The sequence below is a fragment of the Leptidea sinapis genome, chromosome 41 (genome assembly GCF_905404315.1).
Source record: "Leptidea sinapis chromosome 41, ilLepSina1.1, whole genome shotgun sequence".
Lineage (NCBI taxonomy): Eukaryota > Metazoa > Arthropoda > Insecta > Lepidoptera > Pieridae > Leptidea > Leptidea sinapis.
In genome coordinates this window covers 3,300,321-3,322,842 of record NC_066305.1, presented here as the reverse complement: position 1 = coordinate 3,322,842, position 22,522 = coordinate 3,300,321, and the positions used below count along the sequence as shown (strand labels likewise).

The 22,522-nt window shown below is 35.1% G+C and overlaps 2 protein-coding genes and 1 pseudogene across 2 annotated transcripts; 1 reads left to right on the top strand and 2 right to left on the bottom strand.

Annotated features, from left to right (window-relative positions):
• Positions 1-2,955: 2,955 nt before the first annotated feature.
• Positions 2,956-10,636, bottom strand: LOC126976647 (uncharacterized). Its single transcript, XM_050825136.1, has 5 exons — positions 10,119-10,636; positions 9,771-9,854; positions 8,989-9,057; positions 7,805-7,894; positions 2,956-3,510 (listed from the first exon to the last, which is right to left on the bottom strand). The coding sequence occupies exons 1-5, from the start codon at positions 10,132-10,134 to the stop codon at positions 3,419-3,421; spliced, it is 351 nt and encodes a 116-aa protein (XP_050681093.1). The 5' UTR covers positions 10,135-10,636; the 3' UTR covers positions 2,956-3,418.
• A 486-nt stretch (positions 10,637-11,122) lies between these two features.
• Positions 11,123-20,980, top strand: LOC126976641 (oxysterol-binding protein-related protein 11). The gene is made up of 5 exons (XM_050825127.1): positions 11,123-11,550; positions 11,725-11,886; positions 12,904-13,001; positions 13,732-13,810; positions 15,162-20,980. Exons 1-5 carry the CDS (start codon positions 11,365-11,367, stop codon positions 15,270-15,272), a joined length of 636 nt encoding a protein of 211 aa, XP_050681084.1. The 5' UTR covers positions 11,123-11,364; the 3' UTR covers positions 15,273-20,980.
• Positions 17,360-18,539, bottom strand: LOC126976650 (uncharacterized; annotated as a pseudogene).
• Positions 20,981-22,522: the final 1,542 nt, after the last annotated feature.

The following is a 22,522-nucleotide window of genomic DNA, read 5'->3' as shown; positions in this document are numbered from 1 at the left end:
AAGGAAAGGACGAGATGACAATGATGTTCGTTCCGTCTCTCTCTATTGAATTGTTTTCAATTCAGTTTTCTGTGCAGTCAGACAGATTGTTATTTAGTCTAGTTGATTTAACTAACTGCTAACTGTTGAATTTTGTAATATTATGTTTAATTAGTGTTAAATAAAGACTAATCTTCATTACTAGATAACTAACACGTAAATATACATAATTTACGTGTGTGTACCTATTAGATAATGAGTGTTGTGATTGACATTTTAATTGTATCGCTGTTTGTATAGTGTTAACTAAGATGGCTATTCGACGGCAATAAAAAGCGAAATATGGAACTTTTTTACGGATAACGATACCGTAAAAAAAATTGGAATGTGTAATTTGTGTAAAAAAACTATTTCATACAAGAGCTCAGTTTCAAACTTAAAATCCCATATGAAGTTGAAACATCCAACTGTTAATATTCAACAGACTCAACAACAAAGTGCTTTTATAATAACTGAGAGTGATAATTTAGTTAGTTCTCAATAGCCTGTTCCTATTTCTGAAAATGCTCCCAGTACTTCAAATTCTTCGTGTACTAATGATGAGTTTTTGCCACCAGCAAAGCAGAGAAAAATTCAACCAAGTGTATCAAACTATGCTGTAAAAAAATGACTCTAAAAGAGAAACAACGACTGAATTATTGTTTAATGCAGCTTTTCATACTTGATTTTCAACCATTTTCGATTGTAGAAGACCTTGGCTTTACTCAGTACTCATATGCTTTGAATCCGTCATACACGCTTCCATCTCGAAAATATCTTTCAAATACACTTTTACCATCAATGTATGAACAGTGCAGAACAGAGGTGCAAGAAGTCGTAAATAATGAACTAGAAACAATCTGCATTACGACCGATAATTGGACTTCAGCAAGAAATGATAGTTTCATGGCCGTTACTGGGCATTTTATAAATAAAAATTTTGATTTTGAATCGATTGTTTTCGACTGCGAAGTAATTTCAGGACCTTCCACTGTGCAAATACAGCAATTCAGTTGAAAAATATTTCCGATTCTTGGGGCATTTCAACTAAAATTAATTTAGCTGTTTCTGATAACGCTGCTTACATTAAGAAAGCCATATCACAGGAGCTGGGGTGGAAACATTTCGGATGTGCAGCACACACTATAAATTTAATAGTGCAAGATGCGACGGAAAAAACTGTACCCATCAAGTCTGTGATTGAACGTGTGAAGCTCATCGTCGCTTATTTCAAGCGAAGCGCTAAAGCCACTCAAAAACTTGATGAGTTTCAAATTCAGAGTGGAGCGACACAGCCCAAACGACTGCTTCAAGAAGTTCCGACGAGATGGAATTCCAAATTCTACATGCTCGAAAGGATCGTAGAAATTCAAGATGCCGTCAAGTCATCCATTGCCGTTTTGGGTGCTACAAGCTTACCAAATTTAACGCCGGAAGACTGGTTACTATGCATCGAAACTTGTAAATCCCTGAAATGTTTTGAAGAAGCCTCGACGTATCTGAGTGGTGAAAAATATTTGATGGCTAGTCAACTATTAATAATCATAAAAGGCATAAAGAGAGTTCTTAGCGATATTTTAACCTCGGATTCTTCAGGTTATCAATATCTACTAATAACATACGATTTTGTTCGAGCTTTGTTAGATTTGACTCATAGTCGTTTCGAAAATATAGAAAATAGTAACACGATTGGGGTAGCTACTTTTAGCGGATCCCCGCTTTAAGTTACAGCCTTTTACATCAGCAAAGCAAGCAATTTTGAAGGAGAGCATGATCAAACTTGTCGCTCTAGAAATAAATCGAGAAGGACCATGTGAAAATACTGAAGCTAGCACCAAAGGTTCTCTCGATCCCACCTCAATATTTTACGACTGGGATGCTAGGGAGGCTGTACCACAATCAACTGAGTCACCAACTGCAAGAGCAATAATAGAAATTGATAATTATTTGAGCTCAAAAATTATTAGTCGCAATAATTTACCGTTGAGCTGGTGGAAGCAGAAGCAAGGCATTTTTCCACATTTGGCTAAGTTCGTTCGAAATAAATGCAATGTACTTTGTACTTCTGTTTCTTGCGAAAGACTTTTTTCGCGAACTGGTTACATCATTTTGCAACGAAGAACTCAACTTGGAGTTCGAAAAGTCAAACAATTAACATTTTTAAATGGAAATAAAATATATATAATTTTAAGAAAAAATTGTGATAATATTATTTCGGCACAAAGATCTTAAGTAGTTTCTAACACAATTCTACAAACTTTGTATATAAATATTAAAAAAAATTAGAAAAAAAAAATATGATTACAAAAATCAGCTATATAAAAAAAAGAAATCGATGTAAATAAATTGATTATCATTTTAAATACGCCAACAGAAAATATTGACAGTCCTAAGCCTGTGAAAAGTATGAAGGAAATGAGAATTAATTATACAATCAACTACTAACAATTAATTATTAAACAATCTGTCTGTGATAAATTTAACAGTTGCAAAAATAACTGCTAATTTTAAGTGTTAATTATTATTAGCATTTATCAGTATTATTAATTTTTAGCGCTTAAGCCCATCTCTAATAATAATATATAGGGTAAAGAGAGCCCTCTCTACGCATTATGAGCTGTCTATTTGATGACTAGCGCCATCTGGAAATTGGCCCCGAAAATAACTATATATAAGCTCGAAATTATAAAATTTATTTTTAATGATGTGACGCAATTAAATAACTCAACTTTTTAATGTAGGCATTGCAATTTTTTACTATGTTAAAATTGCGCGTAGAGTTAGTTATTTAATTTTGCTACAAGATAGAACATAAAGGATAGGATTGAGTAGTGTTGGTATGAGTAATTGAGGTAATTGGGAGGGAGAAATAAAAAACAATGTTTGCATATTTTTTTATTTTTATAATATTTATGTTTATCATAATATTGTTGGGCAGCTGTTTTTGTTTCGTCTTCACCCACATATGTTAATTTTCCTGACAAAATTCGATTGATCGATCTGCACCAACTATACAAAATAACATTTATAGTTGTGTTATTAAAATATTGTTTCAACTTTATGTGTTATACAATTAAAAGGATAATCTACCATCACATCTGCTATTTATATAATATGCTTTTTTATATTTTTTTTGGGTATATCTGTTTTTAAGTTCCCAGTTATTATATTTTGAATGTCATGGAAGCAATTTTCTTAGTCTTGATTTGGATAACATAACCATTTTTTATTATTGTTTTAATGTAGCAAAATATTGCTTTTATATAATCATTGTTATTTCTATCATTTTTGGGTTTTTTTGATGCTTGCAACTGCATACTTAAAAATAATTTAGCTGGTTTCTTAAATTTCATAGCAAAATGTTGAAACACATTGCTACTTGACAAATCTTCAGCACCTATTAACCTTGCTTGAAGATTGTCCTTTTTTTTCGCAAGCGCGATATTTCTGCTTGAAGATGCTTGATCTTTGTGCGTTGTGGAGCCATTAGATCTGTGAAAGAATGTTTCATTTACAAATTGTATAGTAGATTCAGTCTTAAAGTTTATATATATATATATATAAATTAATTGCTGTTCGTTAGTCTTGCTAAAACTCGAGAATGGCTGGATCGATCTGGCTAATTTTAGTCTTGAATTTTTTGTGGAAGTCCAGTAAAGGTTTTGATAAGAAGTAGAATTTAATATGTCAGCTAGTAATGAATAAAAATATATTCAAAATTTAATTCCCACACGGACATTAGCTGTTCTCAATCCTATCAGGTACCAATGCAGCCTTCATCAAAAAAGACATTTGGCTAAATAGTCTTATGTCATGTCATGCATTAATCTGCTGTTATAAAATTACTGTCACATTTATGGTTAATGTTTGTTAAATAAAGACCTTTCGAATTTCTTATTATGTTTAATTTCTTATGTGTGTTGTAATATTACTAAATAATTATATTACTATTCAATAATAAAATAATATTACTATTCAAAGCCCGCCATCATCAGGTGTGCTAGTCCCTAACTTTGCTGACTCACATACTACAAAATAAATGATGGGCTATTACAAAAATCTTGCTGATTTTTGTCCCCAGCTCCAAGACTATGAGAGAACTACTTTGCCCACCCAGACAAAAGATTTTAATAATAATAATAATAAATTTATTTATTTCAGGCAGCATTGCCCATATATTGTTAGTATTAACTTATTCTAGGATTAGTAATATTACAATGATTTATTTTTAGATTTAAGAATAATATTCCATTTACTATTAATAAAATTATGTACATTATTTAAGACTCTTAATATACTATTTTCATTTTTATTAATTCTATCCCTAATTGAAAAAATCTTTTTCCTCAGCATAGCATAAAAATGATCTACTCTGTATAAGGCAAACATATGAGATGCACTACAAAAACGTGGTAATCCCAAGAACATCCTAAAAGCATTAATATATTGAACTCTAAAAATGTTCATAGTTTTACGTGTATGCTTCACCCACAAGTTACTTGTATAAAAGGATTGACAGTAGGTGGTGAACAGTAGCTTTTTGACATTCCTACTGCACTTCTGAAATCTTCTAATTATCATGTTCGCCCTAACTGACAAATTTCTTCTCTCTCTCTCTCTCTATATCATCATCATCACTCAGAGTGCTCGTAACAAAATGGCCTTAATATTTAAATTGATTTACATTTACTAACTCTTTTACATTAAGATATATTGGAGGGACGCAGTCAGGACCTCGCCCCGACCGAAATACTAAAACATTACTTTTTTTTCATTATAAATTAAACCATGTTTACTTGCATATTTTTGACAGATTCCCACCTTCACTCTGAGTCCTCTGATTGAGGGACTGAGGAGAACCATGTCATCTGCGTAGCTCAGGTTATTAACATTAAATCCTCCTATATGACATCCAACATGAGTCTCACTCAGTTCATCAATCAAGTCATTAACATACAGATTAAACAACAATGGAGAAGTTAAACCACCCTGTCTTACTCCACAGTTTAGAACGTAAGGATCTGAATATGAACTTTGCCATTTTACTACAATTTGTTGATTTTGATACCAATACCTCAAAATGCGGATAATGCCGTCTGGCACGCCAGCCCTTTCTAAGTTACCCCATAACTTATCGTACACCACACGGTCAAAAGCTTTGCTTAAATCAAGAAAACAGGCATATACTGATGTTTTTCTTTCTGTGTAATAAGCAATACAATTTTTTAAAGAAAATATAGCTAGATCAGTTGAAAGGTTAGGCCTAAATCCAAACTGTCGCTCATTAAGTTTTATTGTATTCTCCAATAAAGGTAACAAAATTTGTTCAAAAACTTTAGAAAGTACAGTTGATAAAGATACTGGTCTATAATTATTGACATCAGAAAGATCACCCATTCTGTTTTTGGTTACAGGGACAACTGTAGTCCTCATAAAATCCAATGGCAATATATTATGCCTTATGAAATAATTAAAAAAAAGCAGTTAACACTGTGATTAGAGAGGGTCCAGCATACACTAAATGTTCAATATTTAATTTATCGTGGCCGGAGGATTTACCTCTTTTAACACTTTTAAAAGATCTAACTACATCAGAATCCTTAATTACAAAATCTACCTGCTTACAAAAATCAGTTTCATAATATACATTGTTCACCGCTAAAGAATCAAAATGAAATGCATTTTAAAGTTATTCGCGATACAACCGTGATACGATCATACAATCATTTTCACAACCAATAGTAGTAGGGATTGACCTAGGCCCATTACAAGAATTTGTGATACGCCAAAATTTAACAAAATTTTTATTAGTCTGATATTTAGCCAATAAATCATATTTGAATTGTTCTTGACCCATTTGACACTTTCTTAATGCGGATCGAAAGCTATTCCTTGACGACCGCATCAATTCATATAATGTACCACTACGAGGCTTATTAGCTATAACCCATAATTTAAAATACGTCCTTGCTTCATCATGGTAGTTCTTGACATGAATATTCCACAAAAAAATACAGTTATTCCTTTTTTGTTTCTTATTAATATATGTATATATGGCACCTTGCCGCAAAATGTTAATTATTCTATTATATTCTGATATAATAAGACTTAAATGCGTTTTACTTAAACAATGCGAGCTACAATTTTGACAATCAGGTTTTAATTCCGTATTTTTTAATATACTTTCACAAAATTCAGTATATGATTTGATTTGCTGTAAAGATCTATTGCCCCAATGTATTTTATTAAGCGCATAATTATCACTCATAACGATTTTGAGTGGCGGAATATTCATGTCAAACTGACAGCACAACCGTAAAGGTAAATGGTCAGACCATGATACATCATAAAGGATTTCACATTTTACAATAGTGCGTGAGGCTGATATTATACAAACACAGTGATCTAACCACTTCTGTGACCCATGCGCGTCACTTATAAACGTAAACGTCGACTGCATATCCAACATATCAATGTCAGAGCAGCCCCAGTCCATCTCCTCACAGAAAGCCTTAAGTTCCCTCCCTGAGTCTGGATGAGCATTGTAATCGCCTAACATATACACCATTTGCACGTCACAACTTTCGACGACAGCGCTCATTGCGCCTAGCGTACATGTAAACTCCGGTAAGTTATCGCCACAATCACAAGGCATGTACACACTCATCGCAATAAATAATAAATTATTTATTTTAAACTTAATTGCCACTACACGGGAACTTTCATCATTTGTAGCAATTATATTTGTTTGTTGAAAGAGATTCTTCCTCCACAAAAGAGCCACGCCACCATATGGTCTACCCCTTAAAATGCCTTCGGAAGCATTTACACCTGAGATCCCGTGATAAAGGAAATTTTCGTCAATTTCAGATAAAAAGGCAAGGTCATGTGGCATAAGTCTAGTTTCTTGAAGAGCGACAATATCCGAGAGTTGACATAGCTGACAAATATGCTCTATAGATCTCTTTGCAGACTTACAATTGAAAGATGATATTCTTATGTTATTAGCCATTTTTGTTGGTTAGCTGAGTTTGGTTATTAATTCCGTGATATTTATTTTTATAAATAAATTTTCTATAAACTATGCCAGGCGGCCAAAATTTCTCGTTTAAAAAGATATTTAATTTATGCGCTTCTATAGTTACCACAAATGTATTAAAATTGGTTTGATTATTAAATTATTGTAAATAAGCAATTTTTATCACATTCTCTCCCTTTTTTCTTATATATTCCTCTAGTTTGTCTGCGGGAATATCGCATCGAACACGAGATATATATATAATGCCGACGTAGTGGGAACAGCTTCTAATAAGTCGTCAGCGTGTCCCTTACCACGCATATTTCTTTGAATATGTTTTTTCCTTTTAGTAACTAATTAAAAAACATCGTTGTCCTTTAAATTAGTATTTTGTTGACTAGCAGTGAGAGCATCTCGGTAAGGGGTATGTGTACTCGCCTTTATCTTAGTGTCTACTAGGGCCACGCTTCCTCGACACAACCGGTTCCTTCGTGCATTTATTCAATTCCGTTGTTTGCAAATTTATTGAATGTGATGAGGGTACCTTGCTCTGAACGTTTTTTTGACTACCATCATAATCGGAATGTTGAACTTGTAAATCATCTGTTTGTTTAGTAGTACACAAAGGATTTTGTTGATTATTATAAATTATGCCAAATTTCATACAAATTTATTCAGCACTTTTTGGATAAAAAATTATAAAAACAATATTTTTAAAAGAAATCAGAATCTTTCCCATTTGTAATATTAGTATAATAATATTAATACCTTTTCCAGCTGTTCTTTTAGGCTTGCTAATAACACTATAATTATGTTCCAGCATCAAGCATATTGCTGACGCAAATTGTTGAGATGCATCTGAAATTGGAAATAATACTTATTTATTTATTTATTCTTATGTAGTTTGTTGCCCACTTTGTCAGAGTGAATTTTAACTATACTTTTCAAATAATTTCAAACGTCAATTTCAATTAGACGATTATGGAGAAAAATTAAAATAAAACCAAAAATCAAATCATAATGAAGTAGCACTCAGAAAATGTAGAACCAGGGCAGCAATTCTTAAGAGTCTAGAGCTCAAATTAAATCACAAGTTGAAATAAGCTGTCAAACAAAACCATTATAGAAAAAAAGACATACCGACACTACTCGCAAAATTTAAAATTATAACATTTTGGTTTTATTTTTATTTATGGTGTAGTTGTGTATAATATGAAGAAAGACTTGGCTTCAAAGAAACTGGGCGTCATTAATAGAGCACGGCAATACTTCAAGCCGGCCCACATACTAGCGCTCTACAAAGCGCAGGTCCGGCCACACATGGAGCATTGCTGTCATCTCTGGTCTGGCGCACCCCAGTATCAGCTCGATCCATTTGACCGCATGCAACGCAGAGCAGCTCGAATTGTCGGGGACCCAGTGCTCTGTGAACGGCTGGATCACTTGGCGTTGCGTAGAGACGTCGCTTTATTGTGTGTCTTCTACCGCATTTATCACGGGGAGTGTTCCGAAGACTGCTGAAGCTGTTTAACCTGATTCCTGCCGCCGAATTCCACCTTCGCACGACACGCCACAAGTTAGGATATTATCCTCACCATCTGGATGTGTGGCGGTCCTCCACAGTGCGGTTTTCAAAGAGCTTCCACGTACTACAAAGCTGTGGAATGAGCCTCCTTGTGCGGTGTTTCCGGGACGATACCTTCAAAAAAACCGCGTTCACCTTTCTTAAAGGCCGGCAAAGCTCGTGTGATTCCTATGGTGTTGCAAGAGATAGTGGGCGGCGGTGATCACTTAACAACAGGTGACCCGTACGCTCGTTTGTCCTCCTATTCCATAAAAAAAAATAGATAGAAATATATTATATAATATTTTGGTATGTGTTCAAAACAAAATATAATCATTAATTATGATTGATAATAGCCAACAAATTAAAAAAAATATGTGAGTTTTACCTGCAACCATAGGTTGGAATGTTGTTGTAGTTGATGCTTTTTCTAAAATAAGGTTGCTCACATACGGCTCTGTAAATAATAAATATAATAATAGATTAATGATTATTTATTATTTGTACGCCACAGCATGCGGGCAAGGAATGGAGAACTTTTATTGTGATTTGTAAAATCTTATGTAAATGAAATGAAATTATTAAGACTATATTATATGAAAACATGACATTAAGATCAAGATCAAATGAGGGATTTTCAATCAATAACATTTTATGGGCCCATTATTTAAAAATTACAAACAAGATATACATCAAAATTTTGTATAAATATCAATAATTTTAAGAAGATACATAAAAGACATGGGATTAAAAGCAGAACAAAATCAAATTGTCAATGCCCATTTCTACGCTTAATTTTGACAGATTTTACACTTAGAGACAATGTTAAATCATATAATAAAATTTATTATTTAATACCCTGAGGGTGGCCGCTCTATGCCATTTCTGTGGTATCATTAAGAATATCATTATGTTATATTATCATACGACACACACACACATTTATTAATAATTACAATACTCTTTTGGTATAAATTATATCATGATAGGTCAATTTTCATTTAAAAGAATGGGAATGAGTTATCTGCCACTTCTCATCTCAACCTTTTTCAAAGTAGTGATAAATGGAAAAATGTATTATTTTTGACATTCATAATATATATTATAAAGTATTATTATTGTATAATAAAGTGTATAAAATATTGTAAATAAGTTTTAAAAATTATTTACCCTGACAGTCTTGCTGTATTATTTTAGGCAGTAAATGTAGTGTGGATGAAGCTTGTCCTAAGATTACTTGACTCTGAACTTGTCCTGAAAATTAATGTGAATATGTAAAGATTATGTTTTATAAATTTAATGATTTACACTGATAATGAACCAGTTTTAGCTAGAAATGTAACCATTGAATTTTGTAATCACAACTGTGTAAGAAAGTCAGGTGTTTCCAGAATGATACAACATACCTTCAAAAAAAACCATCAACTCAACAAAGATTCTTAGTGGTGTGACTAAATCTGACAGAATAAGGAATAGAATCGAATATTAACTCAATATGTGTTAAATTAGGGGACTTACCAGGCAGATGAAGCATCGAAACTGCCAATGTGCTTAGCTGTTGATTACAATTTCTGTGTCTGTCAGAAAAGTGTATATCACAAATTCACTTCATCTTATAATATTCAAAATCAGATGTTTCAGGGTTTCTACCAACAAGACTGGCCCAAGTTTTAAACTGCTCAGGAAATTTGACAGCATCTGGGAATGATGCATTGGAATCTCTGAAAATAATAAACAATATTATTAAATACATTGAGTGACTATTAAAGCTATCAGACAAATTGTGATAACTTAGTGTTATGACCATTGGGCTTCTATTAGATTTTGGACTCATATATTGACTTTTCTCTTGATAAAAACGGTGTCAGAAGCCAGCACAGCTGTCAATTGTTATTAAGTGTATACCATATAAGTCAGGGGGAGTCTGAAGTCTGACATAAGGTGATTTGAGGGATTGGAGTTTAATCTTTGGGGCAAGATACAGAAAACCGGTATGTTTATAATAGTTTTAACCATGATTGCAAATTCAATCTACGGACCGGTAGTAGAACCAACCTTATATGATACTTTATTTATCACAAGATTAGACAATAAACTATACTGTTAATATTTAAGAGAATAATTTACTTACCACGGAGCGCACAACCGAAAGCACAACGTCTCGGCATTACACCAAAGTTCATAAATTCCACAAGCAAAAGTGTCTCTATCACGAAAAGTAGAAATTCACAGAATAAGGAGATTTTTGGAGTGAATTCGCGAAAGCAAGGCGGAGGAACACAAGGCTCGACTCGACGCACTTACACTTCGATTTCAATACCAAAAATATGCAAAATGGAACACGAGAGCTACATACATAATATGCAAACGCTAGAAGTAGCCGCCATTTTATGACAAGTGGGTAGGTTTCAAAGCGAGTGAAAGCTGATAAAGCTTTAATTTTGGGGCCAACTAACAGATGGCACTACAGTTTTCTGAAAACGTCACTTTAAGGCGACTGTTCCATCCCTGTTGTTATCTCTTTGGTTGTTTTTACTTAATACCTACTACGTGAAATTTCATATTTTCTTATTATTTATTCAGTTTAATATATTATTCTATCTACATAGGTATTTATATTTTCAAATTTGATACAATACGTGCTCAGTATAAGTGATAAATGACTTTGTGAGTACTGTCCCAGGAATTCAATAAATATTTACTATCTTAATATTTTTTAAAAGTATGCTTCAATGAGGTTGATGTTTAGAGACGTTGTTTAAAAATGATCAAATCTTCATGTTTGGGCGCACATCGCCCATTGTCAGGACAACTGTACAAGTATACTAATGTAGTTAAGGGGTGGCAACAACGATGGTTCGCTGTGGATTCAGAAACTGGGGTTCTATCGTATTATTTATTTGATGGCCCTGGAGACACAGTACAGCCAGGCCAACCTGCAAGAGGAGAGGTAACTTTGAATAAAAAAATTCTATCTATTAGACTACAATATTTTCCTGCAAATTTTGCAAGTGCTTTATGGGGTTAAGCTTGTGATATATACAGCAGCCTTAGTCTCGTGGGCTGATTGTCTTTTTCTGTACATTCCGAATTGTACATTATAATATAAAGTATGCCATTCCAGGCTCACTTAGCTGGTGCTGTGATTTGTCCAAGTGATGAAGATTCTAAAACATTCACAATTAATTGTGCTTCAGGGGATATGTTGAAATTGAGAGCTACAGATGCAAGAGCTAGACAGGAATGGGTTAATGGTCTAAGAGCCATAGCGGAAGCACACACAAAGGTAGGTGAAGAAAAAAATATATATAATTTTATCAGAATAAGTGACAATATGCTTGAAATCCACCTTTCTATTACAATGCAGTGCGGCTCAGGATTCTTGAAAAACCCCAAAAATTCTGAATGGCACTACAACTTCGCTCGTTACCTTGAGACATAAGATGTTATGTCTCATTTGCCCAGTAATTTTACTAGCTATGGCGCCCTACAGACTGTAACACAGTAATGCTTACACATTACTGCTTCACTGCAAAAATAGGCTGTTGTGGTACCCACAATCTAACCGGCATCCTGTGCAAACGAGCCTCCCACTGATAGTGGCATTATTTTGAGACATTGTTAAGCATTATTAGCCCATTACACTAGTTACAGCATCCTTCATACAGAAACACACTGGTGCTTCCTTGGTACCCACCTAGCTTGCATCCAGTGTAGAGGAGCACCACTCTAGTCTTTTTTTCATAAAAGTAGCAAAAAAGTATGTCAGTCATGTGATTAGGGTATCATATTCATAGGTAGACCAAGCCAAAGGTGACTGGAGTCTGACTCTTCCTACAATGTTGATGAAATTAAGATGATGAGACTATAATAAATAATTCTGATAGTTTTTATGAAAGAAAGAAAATTTTTATTTCGAAACATATAAGTAAGTAGTTTTGTACAAAGACATAACATAAAAAATAAATATAAACATTAGATTGATAAACAAGCAAAAAACAAAAAGACTGAAACATTTCTATTATATATGATTCAAAAAAATGGTCCCAACTCAGCATGTTGCTGGTTTGAAAACCAATGCTGGTCTTCTGTTGGGCCATTTGTGGCGTCATGAAAAATATTGTGATATAAGATAAAAGTAAAACTTTTTACTGGTAGGAAACTAAAAGTAACGTGGTATAAAAACTAAATCTTATGGATATGGAGACTTCCAGTTTAGTTAGTACTTCTGCATTTTGATATGCATTGCCCATTGCCCCTACTACATAATATTGTTACCACTATATTAATATATATTTTTAAGGCTATGGGTGCAAATCCTCCGCTGCAACCTCGAGAACAACTAGCAGTACATGATGCTATGGCTTCAGCTAGACAGCAATTGCAGTCAACAGAGCTCAGGTAAATATGTAATAGGTCAGTGTGTGTTTCCTATCCCATATAAATAAGTTCAGTAATAAATTTCATTTAATTAAAGATGAACAATTTGCCTTTCAGAAAAATATATCTACTAATGATGCAATCTATTCTTTATCACACTCAATTGCTCAAAATATTCGACACAAAAACATTGACTACAGTATTGTACTTTGACATGTCAAAAGCCTTTGATAGAGTGTCCCATGACTTATTATTAAAAAAAATAGAGGCATATGGAATACGGGGGCTTGTGTTAGATTGGTTCCGATCATATTTCCAAAATAGGAAACAAAGTGTAATTATTGCTCGGACTAATAAAATTAGTGAGAAAGAAACATACAAATCTGAATATACATTTAACCAGTGTGGTGTACCTCAAGGAAGTGTCCTGGGGCCTATTCTATTTTTGTTTTATATAAATGAAAAATGAAATAACCAAAAAAATTGAATATATTTGCTTGTGCCATGTTCCCAGGTTGATATAACATTGGTACCATATAAAAAATATGCCTACTAATCTAAAAGGCCACACCCTTAATACCTTTGGCATTTAAACAGCATAGATTGTGCAGATCACTTACCTTTAAGTTTAATAAAAAAGCAATCTGCATATATCTATTTTAGTTATATTATAACATTGAGAAGTGTTTGTGTAGATTAATAATAATTTTATTTTCATTAAAATTATGCTTCAAAATATTATTTATTTCAGTGATGCTGCACTAGCAAGGTGTATAGAATCGTCCGATTCACCATTCCCACACACAGATCCAGATTTACTACTTCTCAAGGTACACATAATTTATTTTAAGTCATACAAAACTTTTGTAGACAAACATATGTACTTATAATAATATGCTAAGGTACATTGGTGATTCTGATTTGTTGCAAAAATCACGACATTATTATTTATATTTCCACAAAAATAAATTTTATTTGGGTTTTGATTCTGGCTGGGGAGAATTCTATATTTTGTATGTGTCTTCTGTTATTCGAGAATATTCTAGTGGTAGGACTGTTGAAAATTAAATTCTTAACATTCAATGAATCCACAGTGCTGATGCGGGGTTGATTGTGTTACAGAGGGACTATGTCCAGAGAGTTGAAATGAATCTTTGCTAATATACAACAGGCTAATCTAATACTTTAATAATAAAGAGTTATGTACTAACAAGTTAGCCAAATCTCATTCTCTCTTATGATCATTTGGTGATGATTCCCATATATTATTTTTTCTTATTTAATTAATCATTAATTTGTGACTGGCCAGTAAATATATTGCAGTTGCGTTTATCTCAGAAATTTTCGCAAACTCCGTTTTCTAAGTTGTGCTTGTTTTGGCACGTTATGAAAAAATTATAAGAGTGAAATTGTAAGATGCGCGCGCATCGCTGTAACAAAAAAGTAACAGGGTGAAGTTGGTTCCTAAAATTTTCTGACATTGACGTTTGACAGGCAGAAGGTTAAAGCCCATACAGCCGTATTCGTTAATATTCAATAAATAATTGTCTTCGCACGACACGCCACAAGTTAGGATATCATCCCCACCATCTGGATGTGTGGCGTCCCTCCACAGTGCGGTTTTCAAGGAGCTTTCTTCCACGTACTACAAAGCTATGGAATGAGATTCCTTGTGCGGTGTTTCCGGGACGATACAACATGGGTACCTTCAAAAAAACCGCGTTCACCTTTCTTAAAGGCCGGCAAAGCTCGTGTGATTCCTATGGTGTTGCAGGAGATAGTGGGCGGCGGTGATCACTTAACACCAGGTGTTTAACAGCATACGCTCGTTTGTCCTCCTATTCCATAAAAAAAATGTCAAAGCCATCTTTGCAAGATTTTTACAATGTTGTTCTTTCTACAAACATAGAGTAGTATGAGGAAGAAGATTTTAAGGATATTGTATTGTTAGGCCAAAGAAGTATAACTTCTTGCGTGCATGCATAAGTACGCACACTCACTTTTTTTACATACTTACATAGTGATGTGATCAGGTCGTATTGCGTTATTCTGCGCCTTACGTCCGCGTCGGTTTGTAATGCTTTACGAGTAAGATCAAATTAACAGTAGATTTTCTGCTGGTTCCCTAATTAATTTAAAAAAAAATCGATGTTGAGGTCTAATACAAGGTGTGATTCGCAGGCAAGCTCGGCAGCCAGTATGCAGTGTCTGCTGCAGTGCCTGGGTATCCTGCTGCGGCAACAGCAATACGCGACCGTCAGCGTTAAGAGCAACAGTCATGATCATCATTAAATATTACAAGTTACGATCTTATTTATTGTAGCTAGCGATACACTGTGAAAGTGACCGCACATCCCAGCCGCCCAGGTGATCACCTAACTATCATCAGGTGACACGTGCTCGGGTTGCTCAATTCCAGCATTGTGGGCTACGCACAGGAATTAAAAGATTTTGAGACAGTGGTTTCTCGCTGGTATTCGTGTGACATTTGTTCATATCTAAGATAATTTCAGTCATTGTTAAAATATTTTTTAAAAACTACCTGTAAGACTAGTTAGATGTTTTGAAATTACAAATCTATATGACTGTAGTCCTCGCACGGATGTTCAGTGTTGTCATTGAATGCACTTAAGTATATATATATATATTATTTCTCAATGGCGGGGGCATGCGCCACTTTATGCTTGATCAGCTTTACAGCGCAATACGAGAAAAAAAAATTATGTGAATATTAAAAAAGGTTAGACAATTATATTAATATATTTATTTCAATTAATTTGATTAATAATAAAATTATGTAGAGGCAAGACCCAATATTGGACATGAGGGTTTGATACATAAGAATATGTTTCAAATGTATTAGGTAAAACACTCAATTTAAATTATTTTGTTATTAATCTTTGCAGAAAAAGAAAAATATGTCAAAGAAATTGAAATGCACGCGTCCCAATATAAGGCGATAAGAATGACTTATCGGGTATATTGGGACAGCTTCAGGTTATTGACAGCTAATTACTGAAAGTATCTGTAGATAGTATATTGGGAACGGCCGTAAGTTTACTCGTTTTGGCGCCAATACATTCTTCAATATTTTGCGATAATAAAATCGATTGGGGTGATAAAGAGAACCGAATTGTTGCGTTTATGATGCAATTTTTAAAAGTCTCCATACGCTTGGTTTTAGTAAACTATTTGTGTATCGGGCTATTATTAGGTACAATGAGTCCTCCTCTGTTTGTGACAGAAAAAGAACTGGCCATCTGCGTAGTGTTGATCCAAGATCCATCCAGGAGCAATGCTGAATGCTCCAAGAGCAGTTTTCAGCATTAGCTGCCATTAGCGGTCCATTCTCTTTCTTGGATACACGATCATTGGAGGCATGTATTGGGCACTACTGCTGAAACGTATTTCAATAGTTATTGTAGTACCTTTATCCGCAGAAGTAAGGTAGCGGTGCCAGTAGATGGCCATTTAATGCAGTAGTTTTTGTTTTTAAACACTGTCTGTGTTGTTAATCGGTCTATGCACTCGGTGAAGGCGTTTTGCGATAACTTAAACTCTGATTTATTAAGATCAATCAACAGATTACTCCAGTTTAAAAAATTCACGAAGAAAAAAAAAATAAAAAGAAATACAAATACTAGTAGATGGCCACTTGAGATAAGTGAAAAATTAGTAGATGGCCACTTTCTCACTAGTAGTTGCCCACCCAGTTTCAATGCTATATTCTGTGTTCTAAATAAAAATAAGCCTTATAGACTGCTTCATAACAAATTTATTTAATTATTTTAAATAAGTCTAGTCTTCAAAGTGTTTCATTTCAGGCACATTAAAGAGGTCTCGCGTTTTGCTTGTTTTCTGAGGCTCCTTTATGGTAGTGATGACGTTTTTCCACTCGTATTCACAAACGTCGGGCCGAACTGGCCATTTCCATAGCCGCCCCACTCTCGCCATGGCATTGAAGCGACCAATGGAAGCGCCGTAATAACTTTTCCGGGATAAAACCTGCCGTCATAACGAACGATGACGAATTCGCCGTTCACTTTTTTCGGAGGGATAAGTTTGCTGTCACTATCATCCTCATCCGTTTTTTCATCGTCAATGTCGCTTTCTGCCGATGAGACTTTAACACTTGAGTCAGAAGAATAAAACAGATGTCTTCTGGTTTTTTTGGCTTGGGTGTCTTGAAACTTGCGGCGCTTTCGATCTTCTCCTTCCAATTTCTTCTGTTCCATCAATGCATCTTTTTCCGCCTTCTTCCGTTTCCTTTCGTTGGCTCGCTCTAACTTCTGCTTTGCGAGATTCTCCTTCCTTTCCATTTTCCGTTTCAAGAAGATCACATAATCTACTCCAAAAGCTACGGTGGGCATTTTTTCCTTTGGCTTCCTTTTTGTATCCTTGCTCACTTACGTCGGTACATAAAAAAAGTGCTTTTTAAAGGGACTAGGCACAGTGCTAGTAGATGAGGGTCCTGGTTGTGCATGTATAAGTCCGCAGTGGCTGAGTCGGAAATCAGTGCTGGAATGTTAAAGTCAGCTGTGCTAGATGGTGGTCCTGGTAGTTCATGTACAAGCTCCATGTCCGCAGTGGCTAAGTCGGAAATCGGTGCTGGAATGTTGAAGTCAGCTGTGCTAGATGGTGGTCCTGGTAGTTCATGTACAAGCTCCATGTCCGCAGTGGCTAAGTCGGAAATCGGTGCTGGAGTGTTGAAGTCAGCTGTGCTAGATGGTGGTCCTGGTAGTTCATGTACAAGCTCCATGTCCGCAGTGGCTAAGTCGGAAATCGGTGCTGGAATGTTGAAGTAGATGGTGGTCCTGGTAGTTCATGTACAAGCTCCATGTCCGCAGTGGCTAAGTCGGAAATCGGTGCTGGAATGTTGAAGTCAGCTGTAAGTGGAGATGCTGTCCGATCCTCGTGCGTTAGATCACTATCTTCCTTTTGGAGGGCTTCTTCGTCAGTTTTGGTACTGTGCCATAAGTTGAACAATGACTTATCAGTGGTGTCACCAGACCAATCACCAATTGTAGATTGAAATGCAATCAAGGTGTCAGCAGGTATTGATTCATTTAGAAAATGTAAGCCTCTCTTTAAGAACAAAATTTTTTTAGTGTTGTCCTTCTTCTCAATAGCTTTCCCAGGGATCGTAACTGCTTCGGGGTTCCAGGGAACAAGGCCACATTTGCGGAAACCATTCACTAGTATGGAAGGGGTTAAGCTTTCTTCCATCACCTCCTTAAGTAATTTGGCGAAGTCTTTCTTCTTTAAAACGTGCCCCTCCTCGCTTTGAATTTTTTCAATCCGCCACATGTGCACTCGCTTCCTCCAAGCCACCTTTAAAGGTTTAAAAACGGCCACGTCAAGTGGTTGCAGCAAATGAGGAGCATTTGGAAAGAGTGGTATAAGTACGATGCCTTTCTCATGACAGAACTGGCTGCGTTGGTAAGACAAACGCGATTTTTGTCCATCTACGAAGAGTATGACAGGTAACATGAGGGTTTGAGAGGATAGACAAGGGAAGAATATGTCAGCTATGAACTCAAAAAAAGCTTCACAGGTCATCCAACCCGAGTCGGTTTTTCCCAGTCCCCACCCTGATGGAAAATTGTCGGAAATTTCAGCTGGAATTCGCTTGTAAGGGTATATAATTGTCGTAGGAGCAAAGGTGCCGGCCGCGTTTCCTGTAACAAGTACAGTCAAACACTCTTTGTCGTCAGCATTAACATGTTGGTAGACGTTTTCGTCTCCTTTTTTGCGAGGACCTTGGGTGTTTTAGGTGCCAACATGAAAGCCGTCTCGTCACAGTTAAAGACTCTGTTGGGGTCAAGGAGAAGGTCGGCCCAACATTTTTCTTTTAATTTGTCTCCAACTTTTCCAAACCATTCCCAATTCCCAAAGAATTTCCAAGAGATTCCCAAGAAGCAATAATGCTTCTTCGTTGACGGCTGTTCTAGAAAACGTCAAGCTTTGCGAGGTTCTTGAGGCTATTCCTTTATTCCTCTTCATAAAAAGTTTTAAAAATGTTTTTCCTGGCTTATTATTCGCCTTAAAAAATTTGCAGTTTCGTTTTAAATAATTCAAGTATTTCTGAATACTGAAGAGCAGCTGCTCGTGAGTAATGGGGAATCCAGCCGCTGCAGATTCGTACACCCATTGGCATATTCTCTCCTCTTCTTCTTTTATCAGCATAGTGGCTGGGCCCATCTTCCTTGCAAGAGGAGATTTCCCGGTCACTTTATTTGCAAGAGTCTGCTGAGGGACTCCAAATTTCTTGGCGGCAGCACGTATCGGTGTGTCATGGAGTCTTACGTCGTTAACGGCTTGGGTCATGGCCTCTTCACTATAACTTAAAAACGCTCCTTTTTTTCCTGGCATCTAAAAAATAAAAAATAAAGTTAGTACTTACCTAAAATGGAATACAGGGACAAAATTAGTAATTGGCCGAAATAATAGTCAGTCAGTCAGTTGCCCACCCGGCTCATTACTGAAAATTAAAAATAAAACCCAAAAAATGTTAAAGCATTTTAATTTTATTAACTTTTTAGGTTAGATTAAAAAATAATGAAGCAAAATAAACTTGAAATAGAAAATACCGGACGGGCAACTATCAAATTATTTTGACTAACAGATGCTAGTAATGGGCCACCCCAACAAACTATAATGTAAGCAAAAATGCATTTTTAAAACAAATGTGGACTCAAACCCACTATAAATCCTAAAACCAAATTATCCAAACAAAATAACATGATTTGCCATCAAAATCTTTCGAATGATTGACCTCTTTGCTTAATAAATAACATAAGAAATTACCTTGTTTTAATCTGACGACCACCGATTCAAAAGTCTGAATTCGCCATCTTGAATATCACGGCTACCAACATGACGGCGTCTATTTTTTTGTGTTGCCAGATGATCATAGCCTATAAGCTAACAATGCGTAAAAAATGTTATATAAAACTCTTGTTATAAGCATTTTTAGGGAAAGTGGCCAACTACTGATGCATGGCCATCTACTAGCACCGCTACCTTAATGGATACCACTTGTTTTACTTTTCGTGCAATTATGTTTGATCTCGTTGTAGGATCCACTAAAATTCCTGTTTCATCACGGTTATAAATTCTGTCGGGTGGAAGTTTATGTTCATCATAAAACTGTTTAACAGCTCGCTTATTAAGCCTAGGGGCACGTGCAGCTGAAGTGCTTTCTGGTTTTCTTATCGACAGTTCTGGGTATCTGCTTAAAAATACCTGAAGCCAATCTTTGCCAGCTTCACCTTTGTAACAGTTGAAATATTATGTTTCTTCTATTTTTCCCGCCAATTAATAAATCTATTTCCATAAAGACGACTTTTAATATCCAAAATATAATTACAAAGTTTGTTTTCTTCTTCCGAAAATATTCGCTTTTTTGGGCCTTAATACTTTAATCGATGCAGGAGCAACAGGATATTTCAGGGCTTCGAGCTGCTGAGACTTTCTAGGGTAGATTGTAGCACAGAGAATGTTTATGATGCTGATGATGATGTGTGGCGTTGTATTCAAAGCGCGGTCGTAACTGTACAACTGAACGAGAACTCTGCCTAAGGCAGAGTTTTGATTAGACAATTTTTGAGTGTGATTGTGAGTCTAGTTCTTTAATGTACGCAGATTGTCCGTGAATGGTTTCATTATTAATTTCTTGTTTACTTACGGCTAGTTGCAAAAAACATTCTTAAAGTTAATGTTTCATTAAATATAATACCGTCACTTTCTTTTTCATTTCGATAGTCAAAGATAGCATGTGATATAATGAAGGATTCAAGGATGCTTTCGACAACTAGCGGTTAGCTGTTAAGTAAAGGGTTCCACGTCGAGACTAAGCGGACTCTACTAAACACTGAAGACCTACTTCATTAATTCATCCATATAAATTCTTCTCCTCCTTACCGTATGTAATATACCCTTATTTTAATCTCTTTGTTATACCGTGATAGATAAATTTAAAAATAAATTTCAATGACAAATGTCTTGTTTTATTGAATTATCTAGTTTACTTTTTATATAACTTTATTTAATGTATTGACTTGTAATATTATACGTATTATTTAGTTATTCTATTGAATAACAAAAATGTGTGACCAGGAATTTAAAACGCAGCGCATGGATCCGAGATATCCATTTCAAAATCAAACAAGGTGAGAAGATTTTAACAAATGTACCTACATGTGGATTTGTATGGAATCTTAAATCTAAAACGTATTGTTAGTTGGTCGCTTCTTTCATTACAAACATTCTGAATTATTATGGTAAAATAAACTCTCCTCTAACAAGATTAGGGATATTATGCAATTCAAGTGTTTTGAGTTTCCTTTAGTGTTGATTCCGCCAATATTTGTCCTTAAACATTTTCGACACGTGTTTCGCCTCCACATGAGGCATCCTCAGGAGATGTTGACTCGACAACACGGCCGTATTATCTCTGTACGACGATGGAACGTGAACCTCCCGTTCCTCTTTCACCCCCTTAGTTCTGTTGTACCTACTGTATCGCTAATGATAAACTGCCAGAAAAATAAATACTTTTTTTACTCAACCCAGATTCTTTCATTGGTTTTCCATCATTACAATAATAATAATCACAACACAACCACCTTAACATTAATCTACAATACTGAGAAAATAAATAGTTTTTATTTATACTATCCTTGTGATGCTTGTACCTACCTAAGTACTGTCTTGATGCCAATACCCACAATTATCTTTTAGATTTTGGGTGATCTAGGACCGTTTGGTAGAAGGAGAGGTTGGGAGGGATAACGAATGAGGGAGGGACTGTCCGCTCTCCAATTAAATATAAATAATGAGTAGGTACTATTAGTACCCTCGACCTCCGTCGTTGGGGTGGACGATTTACAGCAGTAAAAATACTATGCCTGCATGTAAGGTGGTAATTAATATGCAGCCCATATTATGTTGTCTCGACCTATTGTTATTCATACAAGATTTGAAATTTAATCTATACAACAATTTTTGCGTTTTGCCCGTACATAAGGATACAAAAATTCTACAAAGAACTTTTTAAATTCAGTATTGTTTTTAGAATACTTACAGCAAGTATTTTTTAGAAAAGGATTATGCTCAGTTTTTTCTTTATTCCGATTTTATCATTTAACCATGTAACTACCTATAGATGATCAAGATAATATTTATCATAGCTAAATTAAGAGTGTTATAAATAATTTACAGAGCATGCTACGAGAATTACTGTGACTACCACAAATGTAAACGACTCTTGGGTGATGTCGACGACTGCAAAATTTTCAAGAAGTATTTTCAGACCATTTGTCCCAATTTCTGGATTGAGCATTGGGACGAGTTGCGCGAGAAAGGCGCTTTTCCTGGACCAATTTAATAAAAAATATTCATAAATTGGCTTTTAATTTACAATCAAAATTGTAGATATTTGTAGTAGATCCATCTAACAGAAACATGCTTCTAACCTCTTTCAAAACTTGGTCCAAAATGGTAAAACAAGTTAATTTTTACATTTATTGTTTCCGATACTT

Bases quoted from the DNA above. Each gene is read 5' to 3' on its own strand.
- LOC126976641 (XM_050825127.1), top strand. From the start codon at position 11,365: ATGATCAAATCTTCATGTTTGGGCGCACATCGCCCATTGTCAGGACAA. The intron at 11,551-11,724 runs GTAACTTTGAAT...ATGCCATTCCAG, and splicing joins GCCAACCTGCAAGAGGAGAG to GCTCACTTAGCTGGTGCTGT. The intron at 13,002-13,731 runs GTAAATATGTAA...TATTTATTTCAG, and splicing joins TTGCAGTCAACAGAGCTCAG to TGATGCTGCACTAGCAAGGT.
- LOC126976647 (XM_050825136.1), bottom strand. The intron at 7,895-8,988 runs GTAAAACTCACA...TTCCAATTTCAG, and splicing joins ATTCCAACCTATGGTTGCAG to ATGCATCTCAACAATTTGCG. The intron at 3,511-7,804 runs GTATTAATATTA...ATTCTTTCACAG, and splicing joins TAAAAGAACAGCTGGAAAAG to ATCTAATGGCTCCACAACGC.